General features: G+C 42.9%; 1 protein-coding gene across 1 annotated transcript; it reads right to left on the reverse strand.

The window, feature by feature from the left end:
* Positions 1-177: 177 nt before the first annotated feature.
* LOC146964948 (activin receptor type-1-like) lies at positions 178-26,366 on the reverse strand. Its single transcript, XM_085765593.1, has 12 exons — positions 25,997-26,366; positions 13,367-13,440; positions 12,232-12,486; positions 11,253-11,525; positions 9,928-10,194; positions 8,180-8,385; positions 5,517-5,616; positions 3,818-3,964; positions 3,177-3,452; positions 1,935-2,132; positions 1,318-1,448; positions 178-1,191 (listed from the first exon to the last, which is right to left on the reverse strand). The coding sequence occupies exons 2-12, from the start codon at positions 13,431-13,433 to the stop codon at positions 1,057-1,059; spliced, it is 2,055 nt and encodes a 684-aa protein (XP_085621719.1). The 5' UTR covers positions 13,434-13,440; positions 25,997-26,366; the 3' UTR covers positions 178-1,056.
* Positions 26,367-27,187: the final 821 nt, after the last annotated feature.

Consider the following 27,187-nt stretch of genomic DNA (forward strand, 5'->3'; position numbering starts at 1 on the left):
GTGAGTGAGTGACAGAGGTGCAGTACCAGGAGCCATGTCACTACCATGGCTAATAAATGTACCCACTTAACACAGCATCAAGACAAATGAGACAGATAAAATACATTTTTTTCTATTTAATTAATATAAATCACTAATTGATATAAAATGTTAAAGAAATAATAAAAAAAAAAAGGCTGAAGTTTGACTTCATTTACTTGACAATGCACGCGTTACGTTAAGACAGTATACAAGCTTTACAGGCTTACTTACAGGCCTCTGGAGAAACAGAGTTCAGCATCATCTAGCAGATATTTTATTTGTTCTTTTAGCATTTGTGTCTGTAAAGCTGAAGAAACAAAACATAGAACAGAATCCATATGTAAAATCCATGGTGATAATACAAAAAGTCTGCGGGAGTACCTTCAGTTGGACAATATATCAGGAAAAGAACAGTGCCATTGACACAGCTGTACAACACAAAATGTTACAGGATTGATGAGATCCCAGGAAACTTGTTCCGACAGCGTTGTAAACAGAAGCGCATGACACAAAAAGTACAACATACCACTTTTGCACTGTTTCAGAAAGTATGCTGAACAAATTGGCAAGTTCAGTTGGCAAGTTGACCTCTTTTCCAAATGAATCCACTGTAAATCAAACAAACAATGTAGTACAATTATAGAGATAAAGTGAAACTGCTAATATGTTCTGACATTTTTTAAACTAAAAAAAAAAAGTGTCAAACAAAATCTGCGGTTCTAACAGAAGCAAGCCTACTCAAATGCCCAGGTAACATTTTCTTCCTTGAAGAACATTTCTAACAGTGTTATAAGTTGAGTAGATCGTTTCCTATTTCCAAGACCATTGGCAGTCTCAGGAATGCCCGGTAAGCCATCTTTGGATGCCAAAATGTGTCCCGCCAAGTGTTTTAAAATAAATATAGGTCTGTGCCACTATAAGGGCACTGAACCCATCAAAGTCTTTTGTCATCTGAGATTCATCTATGATGGTCCACCCTCTGGATGTCTTCAAAGGCCTTTAGTATACGTCTGCCACTTCTTTCTTGAGGCAGGCTCAAATGTCTGTTTTGATTTTGTCCAGAGAGTTGTCGATCTTTGTGAGAGTCTTTTTGATGCGTAACGCTGTTAATCTGGCTGATGGATTCTGGTACCAGCACTCCTTCATGAGTTTGGCCATGGAGGTTAAAGTCTGAAAATTCATTAGGAGAAATAAATCAATCAATCAGTGTGTCCAATTGTCAACATTAGGGTTTTATTGATATGCTTTTATTTGATTTCTGAATATCAAAAAAGGGACAGACTGAGTATTACTTACTGGGTCTGAAAACCATCTGTTTGGGATGTTGGGTCTCTGCTGATCCACGCACACAACCTTCTTCATGTCTTCAAAGCTGGGATCACTTGGGACCACGTCATGGAACGGCGGCTTGTAGTCCTCTACGATGCCTAGAATGAAACAATACATGTGTGAGATCACATCGCTCAAAGCAAAGTGCATAGTAAACGACTGACATGAAATGCACCGTGGTGTTTGGAAAGCCGTTGTGTTATTAAATTTGCTCTCAAGTACAGCTGTGGGACAAATGTGAGGTTACTGTGTTGTGGTTGAAATCAATATCTTAAGTGTTGTTGAGAACCCGGCTCCTACTATATAGCAATTACCCTGTTTGATAGTGAAGGGAGGAAGTAGGTTTTATTTCACATTAAATGCATCTGGCTTCTCCACAGACCGCAGACTGTGGTTGGGGGCATTTGTATTGAGGCCGTATCTCTATCTTGATAGCAGAAAAGCTTTTAGGTAGTCAAAGTTAAAGCAGTGAGTCTGTGTTAATTCTGAAGAAAAATACTTGGCACAGTTGATGGAATTAAGGAAATTATATGATTTAAGGGCTAGGGCTATTCCATCCAACATGTTGTGTAAAACACACTGACCATTGCTGACTGTCCTCCTGGCGATCTCCCACAAGACGAGGCCCAGGGCCCAGATGTCCACCCTCTTGAAGGACTCAAAACAGTCCATCTGGATAGAGTCATCAAGCACCTCCGGAGCCATGTAGCGCTTTGTGCCCACTTTCGGGTTGTTCCCCACGTCTAACTCATTGGTGTCTTGAAAATGCATGACCGCCAGACCTAAGAAGAAAACACAAAAAGACTTTGAAAATCCCCAATAGGCTTCAAGATACATACTATATGTAAATCACGACGGACAGTATCAGTGTTTGTGCATTGGAGGTTTCAAGTTTCCACATCACAATTGTGCAAGCTACATACTCCGTCATTGTTTTGTAAACTCAGTCCCTGTGACACATGTCTTCAACTGAGCTTTCAAGTTAAGCAAAGACAAACTTTCCCTTTTCAGCAGATGAATGTGAAAAAACACCATAGTGATATCAAACTTGCAAATACATGATCCTGTGCAGATAACAATAATCAAACCATAATTTGGAGTGGAACACAGCTTCCTATCTCTGACAAGTATAGTCAGGACAAAAGACTCCACTCAGGCGCTACTTGTTCATTGTAAACAGTCCTGTCCTCTCCTCTGCCCATACAGGATGCACCCTGCTATGAGAACAGACCTGTGAGACAAACAACTGCTTCCATGTCTGTCGGACACCAAAATGCGTCACCCAGGCCAGAATTTATAGCATTGAGCTTGTAAACATATCAAGCTGTTGTCGAGTTGTGGCTCATACCTGAATTAGTTTTTATTCAAGTATCTGCAAATGGAACATTGGTGTATTAGATGAAGTGGTCTGAGAGTTCTGCCTAATGTGTTTTTGGTTAAGGGCTGGTTGGTCCATTAAGCAGTGGTTGTTCTTCCTAAATCAACAACAAATATGGCAAAAGCATGGTAACAGCCATAATACTGCAGATGCAGCTCTTACACAACGTCCATGGACAATAACATTGAGTGAACCTCCTCTGCAGCTCTAATGTAGCTAAATTATCTCAAAATGGGTGAAAAACTTTGTATGAGCACTTTTTATTGTGAATTATTATCTTGTTAGTTCATTTTTTAATTTCCCCCAAATCTGGCATGACATAATTTGCATTTGCTTTGGAAATTTGTGGATCTCCTCTAGAGTTATGTGGGATCACATCTGATCAAGACATCGAAAGAAAAAAAAATGTAGTTAAACCTATATCAAATGGATATGTTAGTATTCTCACCAAGGTCAGCAATGCAGCACTGTCCATTCTTTTTAACCAATATATTTTTGCTCTTGAGGTCTCGGTGGGCGATGGCCGGTTTGCCCTGTGTGCCGAAGATCTCAACATGGAGATGCACCAAGCCACTTGCGATGGACAGTGCCATGCGGAGGCAGCTGGACGCATCGAGGGTGCTGAGCTGAAGGTAGTCGTACAAGGAGCCCATCTCATGGAAGTGAGTGATCAGCCACAGCTGAGTGCTGGAGTTCCTCGAGGTCATGTCTGAAGCTATGAAGCCTATGTTGAGAGAAGAACACCAATTAATCAAAGGTTTTAATCAGTAATAGGACCATACAGAATAATTAATATATGTCTAAAAAAGTATTTTACACTTTTAAACAAGTGATAAATGTATTTGTGTCTGATTAGCAAATCGTAATACATGTACAGTAAGACAAGACAACATAAATTATCTTTACACATGTAGAAGTTGTATTATATTTAGGAATAAACTGGTTTTAAGTTTTTAGCTACTGCTCTCAAGTTGAAAGAATTTGTGTACACAGATGAAGTGACATGAAAACAACCACCATGTTTGTTGAGCTCTGCTACAGCCACTATCACAGCTTGTTAAACCTGATGGCAGGTGATAAGCCACATACCGAGGATGTTCTCATGTCTCAGCAGGACTGTGTTGTAGATCTCGGTCTCTCTGAACCAGGACTTCTCGTCTCTGGAGGAGAAGATTTTGACAGCGACACACTCTCCCTGCCACTGACCCCTCCACACTTCACCGTAACGGCCCTTACCTGGCAGGCAAAGACATGGAAGAAGAAAATTAGCACAGACAGGACGATGCTCAGAAAAGAAACAGCACCCAAATTTTATGTGGGTGCTGTTGTCTTCAAGATGAAGGATTGGATATAATTTTAAGGTTTTTTTAAATCCACAAAAAATCCCCACAACAACACATTTAAAAACACAGTATATATATGATGTACAGGAGAGCATAAAAAATGATCAGATTAAACATGTGCTACCACAAATACAGGGTTCATACTGTAACAGAAAACAGAAAACGGCTGAAAAAAAACCTCTGTTATGTGTAAAAGTTGCCAATAGTGCCAGAATTACCATAAACTCTACAGCACTACAGGAGCTTTTTAGCCTCTTTTTCGCTCATCATCTCTCTCTAGGAACCAGTTTTGATTAAAAAAAAATAGCTGTGATAGGGTTCAGTGTAGGCCAATTGCCCTGTTTAAATGGCAGACAAAGTTACTGAGTGCCTGGTGAAGGAGGCTAAACACTGAGCAGCTACAAACCCAGACAACAGATATCTGTGTCAGACGTTAAAGGAGACAAGGAGGAGTAAAAGGAGAGTGGGTTTCGTAATTTATGTCATTTTATAATTATATGTTGGCAAGAAACATGATCCTAAATGAATGTTTCCACAGATGTGTCCGCTTGATGAGTACATAGCTTGTGAACATGTTCAATCTTTACAACTTGCAGGTGATGATTTGGTGTCTGAGAAAAAAAGTCCTCTATTTTGTTGTCCCTCTAGTGGCCATAAATTAATGGCAGCAGATATAACTGAGTTGCTTCCAGACTCTCTGAGAACATGCCAAGAACTGAAGCAGTGCAAGTGTTGTAAACAATGAGTTAACCTCTTATTTCAAAACGAGCGACCTAACCTTGAACACTGATAACTATGGCAACATGTTTATTCATGTAAAAATATGTTCGCCGTTTGTAACATTTTCTGTGACACATAACAAACTACAACCAATCTCTTAAGTACAAATCTGTGCAATCTCAGCTCAGGGGACTTCACTGCTGAAACTGTTGCTCATTTATTCTGGCTCAATGTCAGAATATCCTCGCTGTTTTGCAAGTTTTAAATTGAATGTTTTCTTGCAGATAAAGTGCTTGTTTTGCTTGTATTGGATGATCTATGAAAATGAAACATTCTCACAGCAGAGAGAGTGTAGCGGTATCAGTGTCAGTGTGAAGCAGAAAATCCAGTTTGAAGGATTATCACACAATGAGACACAACATATGAGGTCATACTCCTTCAAGGAAAAAAATTGAAAGTCTGGTAAGTTACTGTGGTTTTAATAGTTCTGCTGTTCTGTCAATATATGACCTTAAACAAACTGTATTTGAATGTGAGGCTGTGTGTTGCCAAATGCTGCTCCTCTGAGCCAGGGCCACTTTTCTTGTTGGACTAAACTGCGTTTTTTTTTACTAAGAACCCCACTCGCCCCCCCTGCCGCTTAGCACAGTGGGAGTGCCTCATTGAAATGAATGAGGAGGCAGTGGTGTTGTAAATATGAAAACAGCTTTTACCAGGACACTTACCCACACACTCATTGAGTGTAATTTGTCTCGCAACAGTTCTCTGAACAAGGAATGGGAGTCCTGAGCCGCTGCCCGAGGTGCAGGAATGATCCAACAAATCCTGGGAACGGGAAAAAACAGAAACAAAGAGTAAAGGGCTTGTGTATTTGCATTTGTGTGCATATTTGCGAGTGAGCCATCTGAATGAAAAAACCTTCCCAAAGGAACCGCACAGCCTAAAAATGATGAAATAAGGAACATGTGGGACTCAAATAATACTAATACAAGCAGGCCTCCTTTGATGTGGCACCCACATGGGACGGAGGAGGGTAAAGCTGTGTGTAGATCAGGATATTGTGTGTGCATGTGGGTGTGTGTTTGTGTGTGTGTGTGTGTCAGTGGTGGAGGTGCAGAGTGCCCCCTGCTGAGTAAACAACAGAAGTGCCACCCCCCTCCCTGGTGACTGGTGTGGGCGCTGGAGATTTTATCTAATCCGAGGGCCAGACTCCAAAACAGGCGCAATGCTGCTAAGCCTTTTATTTTTATCTCGGCTAGAAGACATGCAGCGTGCCGGCGCCGACACAGGAGGGCAGCACACAGCAACAGAGTTCGCATCTGCTCAGCAAAAACAAACGTCTAAACTGGGAGGGGGAAGGTTGAAGATTGAGAACAAGAGAAGAGTGATGCCTCAGATAAACAGATGCATAATGCAAAAGGCTGCCTGGGAGACAATTTGGAATCACAACAGAGGAATGCGAGACAGAGGCCGTAAAATGAATGAAAAGTTAGACTGCGGAGAGGTTTAATCCCTCTCTCTGGTACAGGAGGATTGTTTTTAGGGAGAGTATATTTGGGCCAGGCCGTTAAGCAGCAGAATGCAATCACAACGCTGCAATATCATTATAATCAGAGACAACTTCTGGGCAGCAGGCTGCTGAGGGACAAGCACATGTGTTTCAGTCTGATCTGCTTTCCACAGCCACATCACTGTTGCTAATAACCATTCTCATCATGTTGCCAAGCACTTTTTAATTATGCTGAAACAAACATTCTGTGGCTCCATATTTGGGCCTTTCATTGCCAAGTGTGTTGATGGACTCTGGAAACAGCTTGAGAGGGAGCCAAACTCAGCAATTTCTCTCTCTTACACACACACACACACACACACCCCTAAAAGATCATACTTTCACAGTTGGACATTATATTTACACGTTTCCTAATTAAAGATGAATTGGGTTTGAAGGGTGTAGACATGGTTACTAAAGAATATTTTATTTCACCTGACACCTGAAGATGTTAAGTTCAAAAATGTGCGCAAAACACTTTCAAAAGTTGAAGGTTGTACGCTTTAGAGGATGCAGAATCAAGATATGGACGTTAACAGTCTTGTATTTTGTCAGGGCACAAGCTAGACAGTGAGCACACAACTTCATTACATCGTGTGTATGAGCCAGTGAATGTGCTGGGCCGTCTCTCAGACTAAACGCTAACCACAGGACTCCACCTAAACTCTGGATCCGTTTAGTGGGGCCTCAAAACATAAACCACTCCGCAGAAAACTCAATGTCCATGGTTAAGTGGAGGGAAAATAAATAGCAAGAAGACATTCCTCTAACAGACTGGGAAAATGACTGAAAATGCAAAACAAGTTTTCTAAGCTGTTAAAAGTTTTTTGTTATTTTTTCTAATTCCAGAGCACCCCCTCCCTCCCACACACACACACACAAACAAGTTCATGCAATTACAGCCTCTGTGCATTGCTGTAAATGTTTTTTACATAACAATTACCAAACACTATCTTTGAGATTATGATCTGTGAAGTACTAGTGTCAAACAGTACTCTGCACTAAGTGAATTAAATCATCGTCAATCAATCTAACCACTACAACACATTGGGGCTTAAACTTTAGGCATTAAGTTCCCACAGTGTATCTTCGCTATCATTTCAAAAATATTTACTGACATAAAACAGACAGGAGTTAATTAACTTTTCTGCCCTCTAATTAGAGTGCTTGATGTGATTTAAAGTTGGTGCTTTATGCAGCCAGGTAGTATAATCATGTCAGAATAGAGCCATCAGCACATGAAAAGGCGATTAACATAACAACAGCCCAGGTGTTTGGTTTCATTTGAATTTGCTCTGAGGTATTCTCTCATTATTTGCTTTAAAGAACAATAACTATGGTGGAAAACCTAAGGGTTGGTATTCTAAATGGTTTTAGAGAAAGGCTAACTTCACAACACTTTGAATCATCTAAGTTTTGTCTTCAGTTCAGGTTTGTAACATAACAACGTTTGGTGGCAGCGTATAACAATACACTCTTGATTGCAGCGTCACCCTTGATGACACATCTGGATGAAAAGAGGAAAACGGTGCCATTATGTCTCTGTTGTGTATCATCTTGGTGTAGATAGTGATTAAGTGTGTACACACAACTGGCACAAGTCCCCACTAATCCAGCATCTGAGTTCTGTAAATTCACACAGCACAGATTTAGAGGGGAGGGGGTTTCCATCTTATCTCTGGTATTGATGCACAACATTTGCAATTCAATTCAGAGTGACTTAAAAGACACTTAGGTGTCCCTCGACCACCCAGAATCAAAACAACAAGAGGGATTCTGCCGTCACTTTTTTAAACGACTGACAGCATCCTCTTCTTCCTAAAAACATCCACTACTCACCGCCAGAGTGCTCTCCCCCACGTTTGATGCTATAAGGCCGTCGATAGTTCCGTACTCAGCATCTCGCGATGTTAATCTCTCCATTTGGTTGTGGTGGATGCGTCTAAACACCAGGATAGCGATAGCAGAGAGGACGACGAGGACGATGATGGGCGCCACGATGACAATAGCCAGTGTGGTCACACTGTAATTTGGCAGCTCGTCGGCTGTGAGGGTAGAGAAAAAAATTACAAAGTGAGTGTCTATCAAAATATCAATCAGGTCATAGTTGTGGATGGGTTTTACAACAAGTAAAGTAAATAAGTAAAGTAAAGCTTGTTGCTTCGAGTACAAAGAGACAGCAGTGACAATAAGAACAAAGCAGTGATACAAGAGGAGGAGATCATGATTACACACGCCGACGGGGAAAAAAAAAACTCTTCTCGACTGTAACTTTTAATCTCTGACTAGACATCACATGCTGAGGCTTGTCCACAGACAATTCACAGGTCTGCAGCAGACGTTGTGAAGAAAGCCGTTCGCGGGTGGAGGTGCAGGGCTGCACGCATAACACATACATTCATGAGCACACACACACACACACACACACACACACACACACACACACACACACACACACACACACACACACACCACACACACACACACACACACACACACACACACACACACACACACACACACACACACACACACACACACACACACACACACACACACACACACACACAGACACACACACACACAGTCTGCCTGAGGAACTGACCACCATTCACACTTTCCAAACATTCCTGGGGACAGAATGCTCAGCTCCGCCTGGAGCACAGACAACGATCCCCTTTTCTCAACTTGCATAATGAACTCTTTCTCCCAAATACACATAACTAATAACACACTCTATTTGACTCAAACACATACGAAGGGATGCATTTCCATTTTTTACACAATTATTATATTTGCAGCAAAGTGACAAAACTATGGAAGTCCACAGCACAGGGCGGCAGTGTTTGCAAAATAATATTTTGTAATTTAATACGGAATTGCAAAGTGTATCTAGCTGGTGCCTCAAGTAAGTTAATGTATTTTGTACATTTTATTCGCTGCAGATCTAATTCTCAAACGTAGAACCAAAGAGACACAGTTATTTTAGGTTTAAATATTAATTCATTAGAATACATTATTAACTTCCTACTGCTGTAGGGAGAAAAGTAAAAGGGAAGAGGCATTTAAAAAAGGGCAACAATGGCTCTGTGTATAGATGCCTGCCTCTCTCCTTCATCCCCAGGTGGCTTCACCCTCTGGGCTCTTGTCAGCCAGCTCTGACAGCCTCACAGAGGACAGGTGGGAAGTGGACCATGACTAAATAATATTCAAAACCTCCCTCTAGTTGCCCACTGTCTCCCTCCATTTGTGTTTCATGAGGTGCCAGGAGTGTGACCACACAGAGGTGTAACTCGGGTCAACAGAAACCATCCAGAACAGCCGTGGCAGACAATTTTACAGCCGATGGCGTTGCTCTCTCAGTAGAGAATGATGGAAGCAGGTGAATGTATTACTTTGTCTAAAGGCGAACCGATGTAGTCATTCATATTCTGAATAGACGAAATCTAAGCAGCTCAATTTGGTAAAAAGAGTTCAACATTGAAATCAACAGATGGAGCTCTTGGGCATCTTTGTTAGAACAGCACAGAAAGAGTTACACATACAAACTGCATTTGTGTTGCGTTCTGGGTAATGTAGTGCTGTACCTCTGACAGGCAGCTCCACGGTGCTGTTCATGTTGCACAGGGGCCCGTGGCAGCACTCCACTATTTGGTCTCTGGAAGGTGGGGTTTTGCAGGTCAACGTGCTCTGCTCATAAATGTTAAAGCAGCCTTTCTGGTACACCAGGGAGCCGGAGTTGACAGTCACAGAGGAGAAACACTGGTGGCCCATGCAGCGGTGGCCTGTTGCACATGAGTTGCCTTCACACACACACTCGTGCTCCTGTTTGTGCGGGGGCTTCACTTCCTCTTCTGCAAAAGATTCAGAAAAAGAAAAAGACATGAATGGTTGAGTCAGGTTAGTCTCGCGTAGCCAGACCTCTCCATCTCCATAGCACTGGAGAATGATCTGACTGCATTCATTATTATTCTGCCACAGGGGGAAAAACACACCAGCTTGTTTTTCTTTAAACCAAATCACAATAACCTTGGGTGCTGCTGAACAACAGTGCCTCCACAAAACAGTGTCAGGGGAGACTTGTTTTGGTGAAAAATCTGCATGTGAATATGCAAGCACTGTCATTAAATATTAAATAAAACGGATAATTCCCTGCAGAATAAAATGAAAAATAAATAAATATTATAAAAAATTATTATTATAAAAATTATAAAATTATTATTAAAATACTGAAACAGGACATATGTCAACTGGGTGATTCCATTCCTACTTATAAATAAGATAAACATACTTTCAGAATCGGTGCCCCTAGAGGTGAAGACAGATATTTTCTCACCCATATCTGGATCTTTGACTGCAGGGTTTTCACCTGATCCTCCATAATCATAACTAAAGGGAGCAGTACCTAGACCATCTCTCTGCGTGTGCCTTCGCTAAGCTCACTGCAGATGATTTTTTTTTTTCCTTAACGGCTGGGCAAACACTCAAGAAAGTCCCCGCTCGACAGCAAATGTTGTAAACATACACAGTACTGTGTAGATATTTACAACAATTCACTGGAGGAGCCAAGCAGATGTGTCTTATTGCACAATCCAACTGGTCATAAGAACCTGCCGTTTTCAGTGTGTAGGGGTGCTAGCTCAGAGATTACTGTTGTTGTTTCCAGAAGTGAAGGGGATTCTGAAAACGGTAATACAAAGAGAGTGGAAAGGGAGGTGAGCAGCAGGCTTATAACCACAGTCTGTGTCCAGTGAGCTGAACTACTATAAACATGACTGTTGCTTTTATAGTGTTCATGTTCAAATATAGTTTTGTCATAAAAGCTCGCCTCAACTTTTGCACAGTCTTAGGTAACAGAAGGTCTATCGTGAACAGTGGCCAAGAGAAATGTGTACAGTGTGTACAAAGTCACCTTTCCCGGGAGCTTGCACAGTGACGTTCATGTTACACAGATGGCCCTGGCAGCACTTGACAACATGGGCCGATGAGGGTGGCATGGCACAGGTGGCTCTGCCCTCCTCGTCGTCCCTCAGGCAGCCCTTCTGTTGGACGGCCACCCCATCAATCATCTTCAGGGAGGAGAAACATTGCTGCCCTGTGCAGCGATGGTCACGCTCACACACGCCGCCCTCGCACACACACTCCTGGTCTCTGAGGACTGGTCTGCCAGCAGACGGTTCTACATCTGATAAGAAGAAACGGAGATATGGGGGGGAAACCCATTAGAGCAATAGCATTAGTATCCCATTAAATTAAATGGCATTCACTCAGGTCAGAAAACAGCCAGGTTTCAAATGTCTTTGTCGGCCAGTTACTGAAGAGGCCCCTCAACTCTAAATGCATCTGAACATTTTTCTGCTTTAATATGCAACACTTTTTAATTTGAAATGAGTTGTTTTAGACATATTTAATCAATTCAGGTCTTTACTATGTATTAATCAAATACATAATGTGATCTTATCTTATATGCGACTGTATATATTTTCCTGTTGTTTATTTACATAGAAAGAATATTTGCATTATTATGCTGTTATTGATTGCCCCAGTCCTAATGGAAATACAACTTGGTATAGTCTACAGGGATGGTTCTTGGGCAGTTGCGGGGGTATGTGAAATTATTTCACAGATTGATATTGTGCTTGTTAATGAAGTTCTTCAAAGTGGTCACCTGCAGAAAACAGGTCCCCAACCTGAGGCAAAAAAAGCTGAGTCACAAAATGTGGGAAAATGTAAAAGATTGTTTAGATAGTAATATTATTCTCCATTCGTCTGTATTTTACAAAGACTGAGTGATGAGTTTAAGGACGTATTTTCTTGGGACTGACAATGAAAGTCCTTCACAAGTTTAGGCAAGGTATTTTTAACAGAGTGTTGTGACGCCTATACCTCACCTTTCACCGGGGCCTGCAACGTGACGTTCATGTTACACAAATCCCCATAGCAGCACTCTACCACCAGCTCAGGGGATGGTGGGCTTCCACAAGGCGGGGACCCTTCATCGTTACCCACAATGCAACCCTTTTGAAGGACTGATGCTCCGTGCAGTATTGAGAGAGAGGTGAAGCACTGCTGGCCTGAACACTGATCCCCACTGCTGCAGGACGATCCGATACACAAACACACAGAGTTTCTCACACTGTTGTCCCCTATGAAAGGAAAAAAAAAAGCAATAATGGAGAAAGTCAGAATTCATCCCAGAAAATATGTGCTATCTATCTATCTATCTATCTATCTATCTATCTATCTATCTATCTATCTATCTATCTATCTATCTATCTATCTATCTATCTATCTATCTATCCATCTATCCATCTATCCATCCATCCATCCATCCATCCATCCATCCATGTGCCTTTCCAGGACTCCCATCAGGGTGGAGAAACATCTCAAAGATGATCGGGAGAAATGGAGGTAACCTAAGCTCAGTTTCAATTGTCGCAGCAAAATGTCAGAATAATTATGTCAATGTGATATATTTCAGTTTATCCTAGTGGATGGATGGATGGATGGATGGATGGATGGATGGATGGATGGATGGATGGAATGAGTAGGCATGGGGACAAGTGTGGCTCGCCAGTCTAAAAAAAACTACACTTTCCACTGCATTCCACCACCACTGCAGTTGTTTAAAATAACACTGAGAGACAGCAGATGAGAGGGAGACAGACCGAGGAGGGGTGGTGACAGGGAAGAAAAAAAATGTGTGAATGTTTGGCCTGTGCATGTATGAGACTTGGGGGGGGGCAGAGGAAGACAAAGAGGCTGTGTGTACGTTAACTTGAGTAAAACGAGAACGTGGGATCATAACACATCCTTAACACACCTTTCCAGCTACTGCATGTACTTCAAACCCCCTGCGACAGCCGGTGACCTACTGTAATCTTGTCCTTTTGCAGTAACAAAACTGATGGCTCCACAACAGATAACTCCCTTTAGCTTTAGCTTTTCTTTTAAGACCGATGAGCGTGAGAGAAGCTGTATTTTTTGGAGAAGTGATGTGAGACGTTAGGAGAGGGTGAGGCTTACCTTCCAAGCTGGAACAGGGAAGGACCAGGATGATCATGACCAAAAGAAACATGTCCCCAGCTGTCATTGTAGACCTAGAGGAGGGGGAAAAAAAGAAAAACACAATAAACACCAAGCCTTCATTGTGATAAAAAAAAAGTTCATGATAATTAGTTCTGGCTATTGATAAATATCTGTGAATACAAAGAACAATAAAGGTTGGCGACTTTTGTATTGACACATTTGGATGTCTTTTGTGTTTCTGCAAACAGTCCAAGACAGAGAGACACAGACAGATAACAACAAGATTAGCTGTCGACCTAAGCATATTAGAGAAAGCAATTTTACAGAGGGAGACCTTTTCTTGTTTTTCAGAAAAAGAGTCAACACCAAGTTTAAAATGCTCAAGTAAAGTGGGTCTCATGCCTTCCTGTTGTCCTGGCAACAAGGCATTGACTGGCAAGCAATGGGGAGACTGGTGCTCTCCTATTGGCTGTGCCTCTGTGCGTGCAAGTGTGTGTGCACTGATGTCTGCTTGTGTGCGTGTGTGTGTGTTGGAGGGACAGGCTGCTTGGCAGTGAGGGGAGAGGAGCAGACAGACGTGAGAAGGAGGAGGAGGAGGAAGGAGGAGGAGGAGGAGGATGAGAAAGGGGAGCAGGGAGAAGGAGTGTGGGTGCCCGAATACTATCGTTTAGAGACTTGGAGACAGTCTAATCCTTCAATATTTAATGTGTCTGCAGAAACGTCAACATACGGTGTGCAGCTATGTTTGTTTGTTTTATCCAGAGACAGATTTGAACAGACCACCAGTTTAACTCACACTGTCACACTGTAAACTCCAGGGGGGGGGGGGGGGGATCACTCCAAACTACCCATTTCCTAAAGATAATATGTGAGTTTTGCGGGAACGTCATAGCTTGGAGCGTCCCCGGTTTGTGCCATGCTAAGCACCAGGGGCCGTTATCTTGGCAGCGTGTGTGCGCGCCTGAGTGCATCTGTGCCACCGATAAATACCCCCCCCCCCCCTCTCCCGCCCACCTCCAAGCCTTTGTGCCCGTCTCCCAGACATAAATGATTAAGCATGTAATGTTAGCATTAGCCCAACAGCGGCGTCTGTGCAGGCCACTCACACACAGACCACATGCTGCTCCTTTAATCAGAGCACAAAACAGAGGCTGCCACACAGAGATAATCGGGAGCTCTGTCTGCTTCCCTGAGAGGGGAGCGGCGATGGGGGCAGGGAACGGGCAGGAGGGCACGAGGAAGGCAGAGGGAGGTATATAGCCCAGGGGGCAACTGGGGGACAGTGGGTCAGAGAGGGGCAGAGAACAGGGCCGGTGTGGAGGAGACATGCAGGGGCCGGAGTGGAGTGGAGTGGAGTGGAGTGGAGTGGGGTGGGCTGCGACGGCGAGGTAGGGCTAAAAGAAGAGAAGTGGGACAAGGAGGTGTCTGGTGTCAGCACCCGGGGGACAGCGGGAAGAAGGGCACCATGCTGGCGGGAGACTGTCGGCTGGGCCACGGTGAAGCCTGGGGGGTTAGTGGGGGGTGGGGGGTGGCGGCCCAGAGGAAACGGGACAAAGAGATAAGCGGAGGAATAAGAGACAATAGTCTGGAGCCCTTTTCTTGAACCAGACGGGACAAGTTTTGCCTGACTAGTTATCCCACTATTGACTCATATATCATTCATGTAGAAGGAAAACAAAGCGCGCCACGTCCTGGCTCGTACCCTGCTGACAGATCAATAACTCTCCTCAATTAACCAAGTAGAGCATGTCACATGGCTCCACTTACTGTCTCCAATTAGTGTAGGTAAATAACTCGCTGTGGTTTTGTTTACATTTACTCGAGAAAAAGGCCCTCGACGGGCCACTGAAATTATCTGTCTCGATTCATCTCTCCCACGCAGACGCTTTGTCTTAAACAGGCTTTCATAAGCAGCGAGCCGCACCGCGCCGCGCCGACGGCCAAGAACTCAAGCACACACAGAGAATATCTCACTGCAAAACCTGAGGGCCCCTTTTCAGACTCCTGGTTTACCAACATGTGTGTTCACATACCGATGCAGCTGAATGCACGTAAACTTTGAAGTACGTATTTCTATTTACAGTGCCTGCATGGTAAACAGAAACTACTCCCACATCTAGCAAACACAAGAGGCGTGGCTATAGCCGGTCTCATATGACATCAAGGTAGCCATCGGCTTTTGCTTGATGAATACGCAGCCAGTGCTAGTCCTGATACTGGAAACCACAGAGGGGATTCTTGGGAAGGAGAGAAGCCAGGCTAGCATCTGCAGAACCGATTGCGATCTGAGCAGTCAACTTTATGGCGCTATGAATGTGTGTGTGTGTATGTTGCAGCCCTCTATCCCTGCGTATTGAATTCTCTGGCAGTGCTCTGCAGTGTGTGTTCACAGTGCTGACATCCTGCCAAGGGTGTGCTCTCATTTCCCCCCCTCTATCTGTCTCAATCCCCATCTTTCCTTTTATTCTCTCTTCCTATATCCTCTGATGTGGTGTTGTAATATGAATACCACATGGTAATTATAACTTGATATATTTCCACCGTCTTTATTGCTGTTGGAACTAATAACGAAACAGATTGTATGAAACTATTATACGGAACAAAACTCCACCAAAACACTTGAAATGGATGGCCTGATATTAACACGTATGAAAAACAATGAGTTGTTTGTTTAACCATCTGTTATGATCGTGATCCCTTCCTTTTGACTCTCCTTCAGTCTGTGAAGGAGAGTCACTTCATTTTGGCTTCCACGCCTGAGTGTGCTGAGCTACTATTTTGCAGTGGTAGACACAAATTCAAGTACAGCAATAATGTACAATTTTAAGTAGTTGTGCTTGAATAACCCAGCCAGCTCCCAGTAATAGCAACAAAACAATACAACATATCCCTGAATGTATGCATGAAAGGGGTCATTCTGCATAATCAGCTCTCGTACTTTGGGTTTCTAAGTGTATTTTGTCAAAATGTATTGTTGAGATCTCTTCATTTAAAGGGCTTAGAATTAGATTTACAACAAAACATTAGTGTTGCAGATTATAATTTAGAGTATGTGTGTGTATGTATCATGGAGAAGCGGAATGAATTAATGCTGAACATAGTATTTCTTCAAGACTGGTAAGTAAACAGTTATTAACGCTAATGTGGGCTGTGTGGCAATAAAAAAACTGGCATATGGTGCCTTCAAGTGAAATTCTGAGTGCAGGACTTATTTCAAATTGACCATTTTGTGTGTGTTTATGCTTTTACTTCAGTTAAAAAAAAAAAAAAATCTAAAAACTTTTCCCACCACAGGTATTTTGTACGATATCAATCCTCTGAGATGCGTAAGCACCGACCTAATGCACGGCAACATAAAGACTACATTGAGTTCAACACAAAGAGGCCAGAGTGTGTATAACCTCAAGAGAAATAGTTGAAACAGACTTGACCCAGTGAAAAGTATGTTAGACTTGACTCCTGCTGAGCGCTGCTAGCGGGACTTGAAAGTGATCCTACATATCAAGGTTCCCATTTTTGTGACGTCACATTTCCTCCCCAGACTCTTTCCAGTGATCCGGCTCCAGAGGGCTATCCACACACAAGCACTTCTCTAAGGAGTTGAGCAGAGCTTTAAGTGATTAGAGGTTGATGATTAAACATGCCACTCAAATGCTGTGATTGATACAACTGAAACCAAAAAAAAGAGGAGGCATATAGACAGTTTTGTTGGTTCAAATACATCGGTAAAATGAGTACACATTTCAGTGTACAACCGCATCATTAAATTTAGATTATAACTTGATATTTTATTACCATTTGTTGTTTTTTTAGGTGGTATTTTAAAAATGATTCAACAACAAACAAAACATATTAGTCTCGCTGGATGCTCTATTATTTTGGTCTGTTTTGTATTCAGGTCAGGACGAAGGAGAGAATGACAAAACACTACTCTGTCTGATGAGCATGGTGTATCACTAGGTTGAGGAGGGAGGAGGCTGGAAGCCCTGCAGGAGCTGCTGAGTCATCATGCTGGCAAAGAGGGAGACGAGAGGTGGAATCTGTGTCTGAGCTGGCAGGCTGGCACAGTTACCATGGCACAAATAGCCCAGGCACCGAGGAAACTGCAGCAAACTGCAGGGCGGCGAGGGAAGAAACAGGCAGAGACTAGGGCAATGCGGAGCCTGCTGTTCCCTGTCCCTGTCCCCGTCCCCGTCCCCGACCCAGACCCAGACAGCCAAAGTGCCAGCATGCCATCAGGGACACACAGATGGTTCTCTCCTAGGTGGATGTGGGTGTAATACAGACCTGAGGGCGAAAGTCGTCCTCTTTGCAGCAGCCCACATTCATATTCACACTACAGCACAGCAAATCAACACATTTACCTCAGTCTAAAAAGCCCTCTCTGCCTACAGTCAATCCAAACAACGTTTCTGTTCACTAAAACTGCACTGAAAGAATACACAACCATAACCTAATCTACACTTAATACAGCTGCTCTTACCACTGAGTAGAATGTAAAACTATAATGAATGTACCTTCAGAAAGAAGGCTGCAGACTAATGATTCAGAAATCAGTGATCAGTTTTGTTGTTTTTTTTTTCATTATACTTCTACAATACCTTGAAGCAAATCATTTTAGGTCACGTCTGATGAGTCCTGCTGTCTAGGATGCCTGTCATCTCGTGGCAGCCTTGTTGTGTCGCTGGCATTTGGCTTAGGGCTCCTAGACTGTGAGATATCAGCAATCTTGCAGGTTCACTGCATGTCACACTGTGCAAGATGGCTCTAATAAAGTCTTGGTAGCAAATCTGTGTCAGGCTGTACAATATCATTTTTGAAGGATGTCAGGTTGTGTGATGAATGTCTGGTGAAATGTAGGTCTATGATGTAAAAAAAAAAAAAAAGAAGAAGAAAAAGAGAGACACAGCTCACATCATCTACACAAAAAAAATCACTCTGGCCTGAACAATGGCATGTTTCTTTTATTAAAAGAATGGCTCTTCCTATGTTGCATAGGCCGGTCTATTGTGCATCATTATGTGCAACGTTCTGAATTGCTGTTTAGTGTTTAGTGGACAAAGTGGCTTAAAGTTTGCATCAATTGCTCAGGCTGGACTAGGAACCTTGTGCATCATCGCATCTCTGTAAGAATGGCTCCCCATGTGCCACAACTGCAGTACTTCAGTTCACACAAAATAAAACAAAAACATGCTCAAATTACTTTGAGAAATTATATAATATAATATGAAAACGACTCCACAATGGCCTCATTCGTTTGTACATTGTTTTTGCAACCAAGGCAAACATCTGTGCTTCATTATTTCTCAAGTTATTACAGTTTATTTATCTGATGTGCAAAGCTCATAACTAGAGAATTAATGAAGCAAAAATGTTTGTTTTTCGTTGCACAAAAGATGTGCAAATGAATGAGTCACTACTTTGAAGTCATCTGGGTGTTAATTGGGGTGCTGAGGTCTATGCCAAATATGTAATGTAATATAGAGGGTTGTTTTTTTTGTTTTTTTTATCTCTCTTGCCTGTGCAAGCGTACAAAAACAAAGCACAGTGGTGTGATTAATAAACTGATCATATGGGGGTGCCAAGCTCAAAGAGGTACATGCTTAGACTAAACTGGTGGAACTGTGTGCTGTAGACTGGAACAGTTAATCTATTCATATTTGAGCATTTCATTCTTCAGGATATATTACTACAGCCATCTGGACCTCCAGAGCCAGTATAGTGTCAAAAGCTAATAGCGATTTAATACACACACCACAGAGCAAACATGAATAACCTATTGATAACAATTCCAAGGCAATTTCACAATATTTCTCGATTAACTGGCCCCACGTTTTGTGGTTATGGACAAAAAATTTTAGCCCTGAATGTCAGGTATTATATTGAAAGCAACACTGTAACAATGTGAGTTCAGTGTAGCGCTGTGATCTCGTCTGGACGGTGTTAAAGGACAATTCCGGTCGAATTCAACACGGGGGTGTATTTTCATATCATTTTAGGTCTAAAAGAATGAATCTGAAGATTTTCAGTTTAATCGCTCCTGTTTTGCGGTAGCTGCGTCTGTCCCTGCATCGCCACGGCAGCAATGAATGGGAGTGGATGTAAGTTCCGCTGTTTAGGCTGTTTACATCCCTCAAAGCCGCAATTTTTTTCCACAGACAGCGTCAGATGGCTACTCAAACATGCACCGAGAAGTTTATTTACTTCAAGCAAGTCGACATGTTTGTAAAAGTCGATCTAATTCAAAGTCTCCCGGAGTCTCGCGCGAGCCCGAAGTTGCAGTGCTGGTGTATTCAGGCGCAGTAGGAGCTACCGCTTGTGTCATAAACACAGTAATATCAACTCTTTACTTGCTTGAAGTGTACATTTTTTTCCACAGACAGCGTCAGGTGGCTAATCAAACATGCGCCGAGAAGTTTTTTTTTACTTGAAGCAAGTAAAGAGTTGATATTCCTGTGTTTATGACACAACGGTAGCTTTTCCTACTGCTCCTGAACACACCGCGCACGGCAACTGGGTCTCGCGCGAGACTCCGGGAGACTTTGAATTAGATCTAGTTTTACAAACATGTCGGCTTGCTTGAAGTAAATAAACTTCTCGGTGCATGTTTGAGTAGCCATCTGACGCTGTCTGTGGAAAAAAATTGCGGCTTTGAGGGCTGGAAACAGCCTAAGCAGCGGAACTTACATCCACTCCCATTCATTGCTGCCGTGGCGATGCAGGGACAGACGCAGCTACCGCAAAACAGGAGCGATTAAACTGAAAATCTTCAGATTCATTCTTTTAGACCTAAAATGATATGAAAATACACCCCCGTGTTGAACTCGACCGGAATTGTCCTTTAACAGTGAAGTGTAACGCAGGTTGACCCTATCTTAATATTTTAAGTCATACACTACTGCGATTGTGTGTAAAAAGATGTATGGCTCCACTGATGGGAAAGCAAAGCTCATTAACCTTTAGAAACAGACCTGAGTGGCCAACGGCCCTCATCAAATGGGTGATGAAAGGAGGACTTCTTTGGCCCCCTGGAATAGTTTGTGGAATCTGCAGAGCCCCATCAGGTCGAGCCGGGCTTCATCTCTCGGGGCCCTACAGTATCTGAGCAGCTGCTTTCTTTCACAATGTGAGGAATGTACTCAAATGCAAATGCCCCCTGCTTATTTTCAATTCTCACTCACATTCATTGTGGTAGGCAATAGCATAGCAGGTTTTTGTTCCTTGGATACAGTGCAACCCAGGGTGCGCACACACACACAAACGCACACACCCACCCACACTCTCACACACCCACAGTGTATTCAGCCAAGATCAAATGTAATCAGAGACAATAGTTGCTTTTTCTTCCCGCTGTAGTCCCACCCTATCATCCACCTCTGCACCAGCGACAGCACTCGGACAAACTCAGACACTCGGCGAGGCTGAGACAAGTGTTTTTTTGAGTATGATTGATGGCTTTTGTTTCTCCTGAAAGTCTGTGACAAAAGTTTGATTTGTTTGTAGACAGGACTAGATCACCCCAGGGTAATAGTTGTGAGAGACGGCTGAACACAGAAACAAAGACTGAAGGTGTGGTAGAGTCGAGTGCACAATAGTTGTTCTGTGTAATGATCATGTAAAACATCACCTGCAAAAAAAAGCTTCAGCAAACACACTTAGAGAATTTTTTTTGTGGTTCTCACATGGTGGCTTTTACTGTGGCTACGTGAAGTCTCGTGAGATAGCATCGCGAAGATACTATCACCGAGTGGCGTTACGCAATGGTCGCCATAGCAATTATACGTTCATTTTCACACAGCCATCAAAACATTCGAAAACAGCCAATTCAAACAGCGTCTTAATGGCCTGAGGTGTATTTGCCAACAGAGGAATGCACAAACATTCTCCCTCCGAAACGACCATCTCACAAAGTTCACTGCCTCGGGGTGAAACGTTTCTCAAAAGGACACTCTGATTTGTATCACAGTACACCCTTTAAACACATTTCCCTCCTTGTAAAACAAGTAAATTAAGCAAACAGACCAAAAGAACGGTGTGTGCTGATGATACTCAACGCTCAGGGAGAATACCGGTAGTTAGTCTGAAGTGATTCTGCTCCAGGTTTGCTAGAGACAGAGCTCCAAGAGTCAGGGTGGGGGGTGGGGGGGTGGACAGGACAACCCTCGCCGTGTGACCCCCACACACATCAACCCAAGCACTCGCTACTGTGATGATAATCACTCAGCAAACAGATTGCATCAAAACAATGAATGTGTATACAGCCCTATGTGCTGCTGTAGCACGACTGACCCGGGCCATTACATCCTGCTGCCAATGGGAGTCTTTTATGGCCGTGAGTTTCCTGGTCTTCAAGAGAGGAGAGAGACTTCTAAAGAAAAAGAGCAGTAATGAACACTTTCTCACAAACTGACCTGAATACAAACACAACCTTTCCAGTTTCTTTTTCAAGCAAAGCTGCCCCTGAATAAAAATTTAGTTTCAGCTTCTTACGTGTAAATATTTGCTATTTTTCCCCGCACCCCGCCCTCCCAACAGGACCCCCAACCAGAGATTCAAGTTGTAGTTCCAAAATCCATTATTTAGCCTCATGTTTATTTTAGTCGAAAGGACCTATAATACACATCTAATGCGTTGCTATCATTTCATTACGTTCATTACAATGCATTTCTCCTCTCCTCTCCCCCTCGCTCCTCTCACACACCCCGTCCACTGTGCTTCCGGATCTCCTGCCCCGGTTGACATCGCCATGAGCGGACATCTTGGTCCGAGCGGTCCAGTTGGAGCCCTCCACCCGAAGCACCCAGTAAGAAGCTGCAAGACAGGTTGACCAAATGATGCTCCCTCTCCCATCTGATTTTTAAATACCAGCGCTCACCCCCATATGGACCAAAAACGGATCACATGAATGCAGTGCAGGCTTCGGAGGTGGAATCGCGGATGTGCGTGTCTTTCAGAATAAAATCCAAGTTTAGGAAAATGAGAAAAAAAAATTCCCTCATTATAAACGTTTATATAACTTAGTTTGGAGCCTAAATCGAAATCTGGGCAGCCACACTGGCCAGGCCCTACTTTGCTGTCAAAACCAATGAATGACTTAAATGTTGTAAATGCTCCATTTGGCTAAAGCACAGGGAAACAGACTGGACTAGCAGTGCCATCATATCAGAACTACTTCAGTTTACGACCCCACGACCCCAGAGATGAAACAGATTATTTTCAATTCACAGACAAAGTGCCCACACAACATAAGAGTCCATGCCTGGGAGTAGGAATGAGATCAGAAGGAGGCAGCAACTGAAACAAAGCCATAACTTTCCCCCCCTAACAGCTGAGCGAGAAGACAAGAGCACTGAAGCGAGTGAAGGGCTCATAAAATGTGTATTGCAGACAGTCTCCAGTGCAGTCTGGGGTTAGCATGGAGAGAGGAGAGGAGCCACGAGCACTGCAGATCTGTGTGTGTGTGTGTCTGTGTGTGTGTGCAACTGTGCAGACAGCAGTGTCTCGTCTCCCTTGTCTCTGTCTCTGCTGGTCTTCATCCACATTTGAACAGAAAATAGGGGGGATCAATATGTCTGTGCGACGCCACCAAAAGGAAAGAGCAAGCTCCTCGAACAGCAAACACTGAAACAAGGCTAAAAAATCTGGCAGATACACAGGCGGTCTTTTATCTCATTCTCTTTCTCCCTCTAACTTCCCGTGTCCTGCTGAGACTGCAGTGCCCGCGAGTCCCAGACAGCGCTTCTCATCGTGATATGTTTGGGCTACATAAGGCTGATGATTATTAAAAGGCTCAAGGATTTTTTGACTAAAAATAACACTGCAGACAGAGGGCCCCTTTCTAAAAAGCTGGACACGAGCATAGAGTAGAAGCAAATTCAACCCACATGCTGTGTTCCTCTGCAGCCTGCTGCCTCATCTGATGCCAGGTCTGTTGCTAGTCAAACTTTCTAGTAAGTCAGCATTCACACACATACACATATGGCAAAAAGCTGAAGCACTATAGCTGAGGGTCGGTCTGGTACTCAGATGCAAGACTTCAAGCCAAATCCTGCTCCTTTTCTATCCTCTCCCCTCCTTCTTCCTGCCCCCCTCCCTCCTTTTCTTCTCTAACTTGAGGAGCCACCTACGTGGAAAAGCAATGAGCCTGAGACTCTTGCTCAGACTTGAAGCACTCTATCTTGGTCTCATAACTGCAGTTCTCTTGTTAATGACAGACTGTGTAACCTGATTCCACACACACATATGCATATACACACACACACTCACCACCACCCAACCCCCAAACACTCTCGGAGGGTTTTTTGGAGTGAGCGCTTCCCTCTCCCTCCACTTGCATATTGTTCCAACCCAAACTGCCAGCTGCTTCTGACAGCCAAATTACTGTGCACCGAGAAATGATTGCTATCGGAGCCCCTCCCTACCCTAACACAGCACCACAAGCCCCTTGCCCGACGCTTTATGAAATACTCAGACCTCTGTGGGGAAAATTGTACACTTTATGGTCATCACAAAGAACAACTACAGGCATGCACCAATGTAGAGGCCAAGATATGTTCGGCCAAAGAATGTGGAAAAATATAGGAAAATCAAAAAAAAGAAAATGTTACAAAAAGAAAAAAGTTTCAAGACTGGAGAAGCTGCTTGATGAATTCACCGTATGCCTCTTGGACACAGACTTCAGATGGAAAAATCCTGACACTGGCCAAGACACCCCAAACCAGTTCCATTGTTGGGAATGCATTGTTAGCCTCAAGAGACACTGATAACCTCCTCACTGGTTGAGGAATAAGTTACCACAGATCGTCTCTAAAGACAATGGCACAAAGTCAAATCCAAACAATAACATTGTTGTAGACCAAGAGGCGAGGAGAAGGAGGAGACAATACCACAATTGGGTGGGTGCATGTTACCTCAGCTAAAAGGAATAGGATCCTCAAGATCCCCTTAGAGCTGAACCCTATCTGGGCTCCCCAGACCGACTGACGTCCTTTTATCTGACCACTATCAGCTAGACTTGGCGATGCGGACCGCTGGGAAGGCTAGGCGTAGGCACCCACATAGACAGAGACGGGACCTGAGACTGGTCATCTTGTTGGGTTACATTGTCCAGATCGTCAACAAACACACAGTCACCAAATGTAACAAGTAACCTCAACTGTGAACCCTTTAACCTTATACAGCCACAGCCTCTTCTACTCTATACAATACTTAAAGCAACACAAAATCGATACCAACTAATGTCTATCTCTAACCCCATTTATAATTCAACAATTGTATTACAGCCTCAACTGGTGGGGTCCAGATTAATTTTGAGTGGCTAATCCGAGGAGATTAAATCTCCCATGCCAGACTCTACTACTGTACAAATTTGACAACCATATTGTCATGGATATAGACATAATAGTGGCCAACTGAATGGTTTAGGCGTGTCACCTCGATTGCATCTCGAAATTAAAAGGACCTTGGCTATGCTACATTCTCTAACACAGCATGCAACATAAGAAAAAACTAATACACAATCGAGAACTCCCAAGACAGTTGAACTACTTGAGAGGGGGGAAAAACTGATTAGTATGTGGGAATGTAATTTTGTGGAAGCCAATGAGTTGATTCTGGGGAAGAACACTCCTCTTGTGTGAGACATTCCCGTTCACACGTCTTTTAATCTGCACAATTATCTCTGTTTTCAGATGGCATTAACACCTTAGTAATGAAGTTTGCACCTTCTCATCAGCAGGTTTACTGGCTTTACATCTGACTGGCCCCTGCAATCTTATCACACACCGTTTCCTGTCTGGTATGATTGTTGTTCCACAGCATGGAAAAGCACGTCAACAATTTTGTTTAACTCTTCTGTTAGAAAGAACTACATTGGTATGCCCCCTCCCCTCCCCACCCCACAGCCGAGACAAGTAGCCTAGTTCAAAATTAAACCACAGATAATTGCAAGCCATAGTATGCAAGCACAAATGCCCCCCACCCCCCTGCAGGACTGCAATTGTGATGTTAAAAGTGCTCAGCATGAGATGATGAGACACACACGATCACGCAGGAACGACCCTCCCAACGACTGTTTGCATGACAATATGCTCCAAGTCACAAGTTCTTGCAAGGTTGTGAGCCTGGTTTGATTGTTAAATTGAAATTACAACCATTGAAAAGTCGCAGTGTTAAACAAGTGACTTTTTTTTGCAGTCTTCTGGCCTGGTGCTCATCATCATCATCATCATCATAAATCAACAAAATAACCAAAAACACCTCTCTGACGCGATCGTTTAAACATGATAGAATATCCAACAACCCCCCTGTGAAATCATATTTCTAACAGATGGGCGTATTAGGGTTTTGTTTACACAGCCTGAGCTGAAAAACATGTAGACTAAATAAAATATGTTAGGCTGCAGTAGGCTACCAAAAAACAAACCAAGATTTTAAGGAAGAAAAGGCTCGGGAGGGGAGGGGAGAGGGGGCTGGATTTCTTAGCAGAGCACGTCACGAAGCTTTTCCCTACAAATCAGCAAACTTCTCCACGTCTACGAAATATCCTCACCCACATTGAGATAAAAGCGGCTAATTACAGTCTGGTTAAAATGTACATCATTGGTAGAGGATAGAGATTTAACTTACCTTGAGGGTTATTTGTCAAAGTGCTTTTTTATAAGGGCTCGGTTACTGGCACAGGTCGAACTATTCTGCCATCTCCCGAGAATTCACCGACAATACCCGATTTGTTTTCCAAAGTCTGAAAAGCAGAGGCTACATGACGCCAACATTATCGTCGGCCGCTCGCTCGCTAATAATAAAAAAAAGTGATAAATTCACTCGAGGTTTGACTTTAGGAGAGAGAAAAAATGAAGATACATTTTGGTACGTTGTCCGCCTTCACACATTAGCGCCGTCTGAGCTTCACAACTCGTAGAGCTACGGAGGGAAAAAGCCAGGATTGGAGGAGGAAGTTACCTCGCATCGATTACCCGCTGTTAAGCGAGGAGATAAACACCAGCGTTTCCGGTCAGACGTTTCAAAATAAAACGAGCATGGGTTGTGTTTTTCTAGGGCGTTTTTTTTTTTTTTTTTTTTACAAATATAGAAATTTTACATTATATAAGATCATCAAAAAAATAATTGTTTAGTTCCACCAATGACTCAGTTTATGTAAGCTATAAGAGAAAATACAAGAAAGACATCATATTTTACAGGGTTAGTAATCACTTAAGTAATAACTGAATTAATTTTCAGCTTTTAGCTGTTTTTATTCTTATTATTTTACTAAAGCAGCCTACAGGTCTCTCACAGACTTCTATTCGCTTTTGTACAGTAATTTATTCACAGGGGGTTTGGAGCATAACTTGAAAATAGGCCTACATCAGGTTGTTGGGCATACACTTCACTGACTGAAAATCTTAGGTTAAAGGTTTAATGTGATACACTGCCACTTTACTTTGAGTATTAATTTCCAGTGCAGGTATAAGTCATACGGATATATTATTGTAATGTTATGAGTTAATGAATAAACTTGTTTCATCTTGAAAAATATGAACTCACTTAATACTCAAATAGCAGCCAACAACATTTCTCTGGTGGAATAGGAATATGAAGTAGGCCTGAATATGCTGTAGTCTATAAAATCAGTGTGCCTGTCAAATTGACTTATAGCCTATTTTATTCAACTTCTTGCCCTTGAAGTAAAGACAAAAAATACTAATGAAATAGCCTATCGTGTTCTCAACTCTGCTTATCCTAAGTGTTGTCTTCTTCGTCTAATTCCCCAAATATTTTTGCTGTGCTTTTATGCTAAGGCAAAAGCGCCCACTTCCT

This window comes from Trachurus japonicus, chromosome 21 (assembly GCF_045865225.1).
Source record: "Trachurus japonicus isolate A0001 chromosome 21, Traja_1.0".
NCBI classification, from domain to species: domain Eukaryota; kingdom Metazoa; phylum Chordata; class Actinopteri; order Carangiformes; family Carangidae; genus Trachurus; species Trachurus japonicus.